The 7,299-nt window shown below is 46.1% G+C and overlaps 1 protein-coding gene across 1 annotated transcript; it reads left to right on the forward strand.

The window, feature by feature from the left end:
- The first annotated feature begins 1,970 nt into the window (after window positions 1–1,970).
- Window positions 1,971–6,877, forward strand: LOC115319126. Its single transcript, XM_040502267.1, has one exon. It carries the CDS (start codon window positions 2,002–2,004, stop codon window positions 3,199–3,201), a length of 1,200 nt encoding a protein of 399 aa, XP_040358201.1. The 5' UTR covers window positions 1,971–2,001; the 3' UTR covers window positions 3,202–6,877.
- The last annotated feature ends 422 nt before the right edge of the window (window positions 6,878–7,299 follow it).

The following is a 7,299-nucleotide window of genomic DNA, read 5'->3' on the forward strand; positions in this document are numbered from 1 at the left end:
GTGGTGCTTTTTCCATTCTGACCTTACTTCCGACAGCTTCGTACCCATAGAAAAACCCACTAGCTTCTCTACATAATCCCACTCCTTCTAAAAAAAGAAATAAAAAATTGAGTGTATGTTTATACAGCCGGAAGTTAGCTTGCCTCAGTGGGCGTCTGCTGTCTCAGCTGTAGAGTAATTTAGCCAGCGCGGTACAACCGCTAGCCTGGGGTCTTTAACGCGCACCACGCAGTAGTGATACACAACCGCACGCCGGTACGATGTTCATCCAGATCGAAATGGGCAGGGCGGGGATGCACTCCGTCTCCTTGCTTCCCTTGAGGCACTGACAAATAAAAATCAAAGGTTGGTCAATTATGTTAACGCAATACACTTCAAAGTCGTAGCATGAGTGCTGGCAAGATAATTGCTGCCTTCAATGTAGATAAGCTTGTAAATTTACATGCTAAATAACAAGTAACTTAAAAGCTGAATTATATTTCGATGCAACTACAAAAAAGAAGACTAGCTCTCCAAATATAGCGCTATCTAGTACACCATAATTGAGTAGAATCGGATTACAGCGTCCCCCTTATAAAGACTGGAGCAAAACAAGTATAGACTCTGCCGTGCCACTACAACAGAAACATTTGTATTGTGATCTCGTGGAGATCAGAGTTCGGAAAAAAAGCGTTTCTGGCGGTGTGAAATTCGTTACACGTGCGTTGGATCATACGAAACACGTGTACAGCAAATGATCTTTGGAGCTCGACATTTCGCGAGGAATAAATGCCAGCGTCAAAAATTATTTCGCAGGCACAAATTTTTGCGATCGGAAGTGGTATGCTCTGCATTAATCACCATGGGGTAAATTCATCGCGGCACCAATTTTTGGCAATTTTTTTTCTGGGTACGAACTGCGAAAATGAAGGTGTCTGCAGACGACTGGGGCGGCGAAAGCTAAGAACTTGCTCGATCAATTAATCGCTGTTTTTGTCGGGTCCAGCTCTCAGCACGCAAGTACGGAGAGTGGCGTCGGCGATAGAGGGGCACCGCGCTCTTCCAAACATTGTAGCTTACCAGTAAACAATACGGCACAGGGAGGAAATCAACCCCCACCCTCCTCTTCCGCCTTTGCCGCCCCCCCCCCCCCCCCCCCCCACCTCTCAATCCGTCTCCCAAGGAGTTCCGCCGCAACTGATCGACCTTAAGCGAGTAGACGGCCTCTCCATCGGGGAAAAAAGAAAAACAGCCTCGCATAACACCATTCGCGCACAGTTAGTAATACTGGTAAAAGCAAGCGATCTTAAGACAATAACAAGCCATTTGAAAGCAGGAAATAATCTAGCCCCAAACGAACAAAACACGAACTTACTTCGATCCCGTTCCATGATCTTGGCTGTTGAGCAGATTTGACGTAGTTCCACGTCCCACAGTCGCTTCCGTCTTTGTCGGACACGTTTGAAACTAAGGCAAACTCCACGCATCACCACTAATCGGGTAATTGGACCGTTAGCCGGCCGTCAACACAGGCATTCAAACGCACACGGCCGGCAAAACGTGCGAAACATAGGCCGTTGCTTCGATAAGATTGGAGTCGTATGCTAAAGTTGAGGCTTGGGCGAGTTGGTACATACTTCAGAAATTAAACACAGCGCTACGTCCGTGTCACTTCTTTGTCTGGTCCTCGTCTTTCCGCGCTGTTTTTAATTTCTGGAGGTGGAGTCGTATCTTCAATACGTTTGAAATAAAACGATCAGCAAACCGCATTATAAAACTCATTAAATACACACCAATAATAAATTATTGCGCACATCAATTTCGCTACAATATTATGAATAAGTCCTGAACATGTTGCAAAATAATAAATACGAAACTAAGCCTGCAATGATGAAAACCGTAAACAACAATTTAGACGACATTTAACCTTTTAAAAAGAGAGCCAAAGAGAGCGAAGGTCATCCGGGCGGCTGTAGCGTAGCCTCATTCTGTTGCCGGCGCTCGCAGCGATCGGTCGATAGGATGGCGAACTCCGACGGAGCGATGATAACGGCCGTTGCCGGCCGCGGTATCTCGTCTGCTGATGATTATAAGATGCTTCTGCCTTCTCTGCCTTCTGAAGCAGCCACTGTGAATTCTGTTTTTCTACACTGCGACGTAACCGGCCGTCCGTACCGAATTGAGGACTTTCGAGAAGAACTGCAACGACTGCAAATCCTCGGCGACGTGGCGTCTTTTGGCGCCTATCAAATGAACCACGTGTGGCTCGTCACCTTCCACTCTGCGTCAACGAGGAACCGGCTGCTCGCCGCCAAGGAACTGACTGTCAAAGGCAAGCGATGTATCCTCATAGACCCGAAGAACTCGGAAACCTGTCTGAAACTTCACTGGGTGCCTTATCACGTCCCCGACGACACAGTTCGACGAGCACTGGAGCCATATGGCAAAGTACACGAAGTAACCCGTGAGACGTGGAGAGCCCAAGGTTTTCAAGGAGTCCAGTCAACAACAAGGCTTGTTCGGATCACTCTCAAGGAAGGCGTCAGTAAAGAAAGCGTCCCGCATCAACTGCGTTTCTTCGGCGGCTCTGCACTCGTCCTAGTGCCCGGACGAGCCCCGCTCTGCCTTCGGTGTAAGAAGACCGGCCACATCCGAAAGGACTGCCGCGTCCCCCGTTGTGACGATTGCCACCGCTACGGCCACACAAGGGAAAACTGCGTCAAATCTTACGCAGTGGCAACGGCTGGACCACTTCCGGACGAGAACACCGACCTTATTATGGACGAAGCGGAAGCCGAGCTAGCTGCCAGTGCGAACGCCACCGTAAGGACGCTTCCTGCGGCCCCGAGGATTGCCGAAATGCCGACGTCTGAAACCAGGGAACCTACTCCACAGGTCGAGCTCCCCTCGGACGCTCCCTCTGGGGAACCACAACAAGGTGGCATGGAAGCGCCTGTTACAACGCCGGAGAAAGAGTCGCAACTTACAGCCAAGATACCAGATCCAGATGGTGGGTTCTCTGACAGCGAAATGCGGGACGAAGCCATGGTAGCGGGAGCCGCTACACCAACCAAGCGACCGCACGAGCAAGACCGAAGCCCTGGGGCAGAGGACGGTATGCCGACCCAACAGCGTTCGAAACTGGTCACGCCGTGTCGCGGACGGCGCAAGCCGCCCACGCTCCGTGCGGCTCTGGACAACCGCCTCGAGACGGACTCTTAGCACGGAACCTGGCACGAACCTCCTACCGCGGCTCGTAGTGAGTGCTTCTCCTTGCTAGTTCGAGCGCGTCAGTATAGGGTTTTAGGTTCCTACCTCTTTCTTAGCTAACAAATGAAAAAAACGGTTTAATGTATTAACCCTAAACTGCATCAGACTAATTGTGCGGAAGAGAAAACAATGGGTACTCAACGAACTACTGAAAAGGGATGCCGATATTGTGTTCTTACAGGAGACGAAGCTCGCCTCCGACTTACAGGTACAAGAAATGGCTTTGTTTTTTGAGAGACACTTCAGTCTTTTCCATTCTAACGCTGTCGCGCACAGCGGGGGAGCGGCTCTTCTCATTCGAAAAGATAAAGCTTTCACGCTACTTCCCGAGTGGGAAAGTGATAAGAGTGGAAGGATCTGTGCAGTAGATATGCTGTTTCACGGTGATATCTTTAAGCTTGTTTGTGTGCACGCACCAAATGCGCCAGCCGACCGCAAATCGTTTTTTATCAATCTACGGGAATACTTAGATACGCCTGCAAAGGCGATACTGGCGGGAGATTTCAATTGTGTTTTAAAGGCACGAGATTGCTCCAACGGGCTAAAATCGGACTCCAGTGTCGTAGAGTTGAATAAACTACTGCGGGATTTCGATCTTCAAGATGTGACAGAGGTGGTGGCAGCACCGGGTCTAGTATATACCCATTGGCAGGGCACTTGTCACGCCCGTCTCGATCGAGTGTACGCTTCAAGTGAATGCGTGGCGACTGCTGACGCATACTCGGTTACCCCTGTGGCCTTCTCCGACCACGCAGTCGTTTCGGTCTGTTTAGGAAGAGCAAAGCGTAAGGAAAAAAGAGCCTCGAGCTGGAGCTCCTGGAAAATGAATGAAAGCCTTTTAGAGGATGAAACTTTAATTAAGCAAATTAAGGACGTCATCCGGAATACAAGCGAAGTAGGCGCGGTAGATGCCGTCAGCTGGGAATTGCTCAAAGAAGTAAAGTTAATTACTTTCCGGTTCAGCCAAGAAAAGGCTGCACGAGCGCGAGCAGAGAAACGCTCCCTAGAAAATACTCTGCGAATCTTAGTTCGTGAAGAAAACCATACTCCAGGAGTATTCGCGGAAGACATTCGCGAATGCAAATCGAAGCTGCTCTCGCTTCTAGAGAAGGAGTACCAGGGAGCGATGGTGCGATGTAGGCTGCAAGCGCTACAGCTCGAAGAAAGACCGGTTAAAATCTTCAAAACTAAAGAACGTTTGCACGTACGCCGCAACCAAATCACATCGCTACGAACTGGAGATGAGATTGTGTCGGAGCAAGAGCGAATAGAAAAAGAATTGGTCGCCACGTTCACAAAACTACTGGGAGGGCAAAAATATGGAAGTGGAACCTGTCTCGAGGAATTCTTGGAAGTTATGCCTGAAATTCCTTCAGAGATCTCGGAAAGAATAAACAGTGAAATTACGGAAAAAAAATTGAAGAGTCGATTAAAACTCTTAAAGTCAGGAAGTCACCCGGAATTGACGGCCTAGGATCACTGTTTTATAAAAAGTTCACGAATCTGCTAGTCCCGCTGCTTCGGGCCGTCTATCAAGACATTTTAAAACGCAATTTGCTGCCACCGTCGATGCGACAAGCATTGACTGTGCTTATCCCGAAGAAAAACACTGCCTCCAGTGTCACTACTGTAGACAACCTAAGACCAATCAGTCTACTGACCACAGACTACAAAATTCTGGCGAAAATTCTTACCAAACGTCTGGAGGTGGGATTAAGCGGCATCGTAGGAGAGCACCAGCCCTACGGATTTAAAGGCAGATCCATCACTACAAACGCGCACACAATGAGAATCATATGTGAGACAGCGGAGGCGGAACAGTACCCAATTGGAGTACTGCAAGTAGACCTCAGCAAAGCGTTTGACAGAGTGTCACACTCCTTTCTTTTTGCGCTTCTTGAACGATGCCGCCTAGGAGAAAGGCTAACGAAGTACATAAAAATTTGCTCCAAAGACATCACAACCCGGCTGTTAGTGAACGGACAACAAACTGCCCCGATAGAGGTCAAATCGTCAGTTCGGCAGGGATGCCCGATGTCGCCTTTGTTATTTGCTCTATATTTGGAACCTCTGTGTAGATCAATCATGACCGATGTCAATATTTGTGGTGTTAATCTAGGTTCCGAGCCGACCAAAATATTAGCCTACGCAGACGACGTCGCTTTGATCTGTTCGTCGAAGCTAGAGCTGGAACTGGCTTTGAATCATATAAAGGACTTCTGCAAACTATCAGGAGCAGCCATGAACACCTCTAAATCGACCGGATCCTGGCTTGGCCCGTGGACGTTCAAACCAGAGGAATATATGGGAATAAAGTGGTCTTGCTCACTCGATAATTACCTCGGTATTGGACTGGCGACGGAATCCTTGAGCACTGGCCATGAAGGTATCCATTTAAACAAGGTTAACGGCAAAATGAACGAATGGTATGGAAGACATCTCTCTCTTTTTAACAGAACGTTTGTCTGTAATTCTGTCTTTTTCTCGAGTGTATGGTACGCGGCACAAATTATACCATCCCGGCAAGGAGAGATCCATAAATTCCACAGACTTTGTGCCACGTTCATCTGGCAATCTTTATTTGAACGAATGCGTAGAACCAATTTGTTTCTGAGCCTGTTCAAAGGCGGTTTGGGGCTTGTGAACCTAGAGTTAAAAATAAAAGTTCAACGCTTTCTGTTTTTCCGGGACCAGATTAATCCGGTGTCAACACGAGCGCTAAAACGTCTAACGGGACGGTACTTGCCCTCCTGGATAGTAAGTACGGAAGAAGCCTCAATGAAAGCACCAGTACTCAGATTTTATAAAGAAATTAATGATGCGATCCACTTCTTCCACGCCAGGTTTTCCTGGGACTACCTAATCCAAGTGAACAGAAAAAGGCTGTATTGGGATACTGTTGACTTAGTCATTCCACCTCCAATGTACCGCCCCCCACCGGGAAATTCAGAAGGATCGAGTGTATTCAAAAGATTGCGTAAATTCCCTGTAAAAACAAGCATCAAAGACTTCTTCGTAAAATTTCATGTAGAAGTGCTGCCTGTTAAAACATGGCTTGAGAGAAAAGGGTTCTTTGTAGCATGGTCGACCAATTGTGCACTGTGTCCTTTCCCGGAGACTTTGCAACACGTTTTTCTGCTCTGTACTAATGCGGAAATATTCTGGTCTGAACTTCGAAATGCTTTTAACATCAGTGCACAGTTGAACTGGGAGAACTTGAAATATCTTCAAGTGGAGACGGGTGAAAATAAAAAATGCACAGAAGTGCTATTGCTGCTCGGGTTGCACGCCATCTGGAGATCTCGAACGGACCACACGCTGGTGTTAGAAAAGGGCAAACCTGCTTGGCACCACTTTGTTGACAACTTTGCATACACCAGTAGCCTCCTGGAACACACTGAAATGCCGGGTTTTGAGTCATGGCCAGCGATGCAAGTCGCTTTAAGAAACTATATGGTAAAAAGAGGAACATTTAAGCACTAGACATTGTATAATGTTCAAACCTCTATGTGAATGTACCGGGTTATGCATATGTAATAACGTCTCATTTTGTGCGAGTGCTCTTTGGCCAAGGTGGCCCTCTGTAATGCTTTTAATATGTAAATAAACACATTTTACAAAAAAAAAAAAAAAAGGGCGGCTGTAGCGTAGTGTGTTAACGCTCTGGTTCGCTGAGCTTGTGGTCGTTGGTTAGAATCGCCGTAAGTGGTATTTGTTTTCTTTTAATTATAATGCAATTAAATGCAAAGGGGCAAGCGAGCTGGACAATAATGATGAAAATAATAAAAAATAATAAATAAAATAATAAATAAAATAATGATGAAAATAAAATAATAACTTTTTTTTTATTTTGAATGTTTTTTTTTACTTTTTTGTATTCGTTTTTATTCCTTTAAATATTTTTTCTCACTTTTTTTGTATTCGTTTTTATTTCTTAATTTTTTTATCACCTTTTTGTTTTATTTTGTTTTATATTGTTTTATTTTGTTTTATTTTGTTTCATTTTGTATTATTTTGTATTATTTTGTATTATTTCGTATTGTTTTAAAT

The sequence above is a fragment of the Ixodes scapularis genome, unplaced genomic scaffold (genome assembly GCF_016920785.2).
Source record: "Ixodes scapularis isolate PalLabHiFi unplaced genomic scaffold, ASM1692078v2 ptg001013l_1__unscaffolded, whole genome shotgun sequence".
Lineage (NCBI taxonomy): Eukaryota > Metazoa > Arthropoda > Arachnida > Ixodida > Ixodidae > Ixodes > Ixodes scapularis.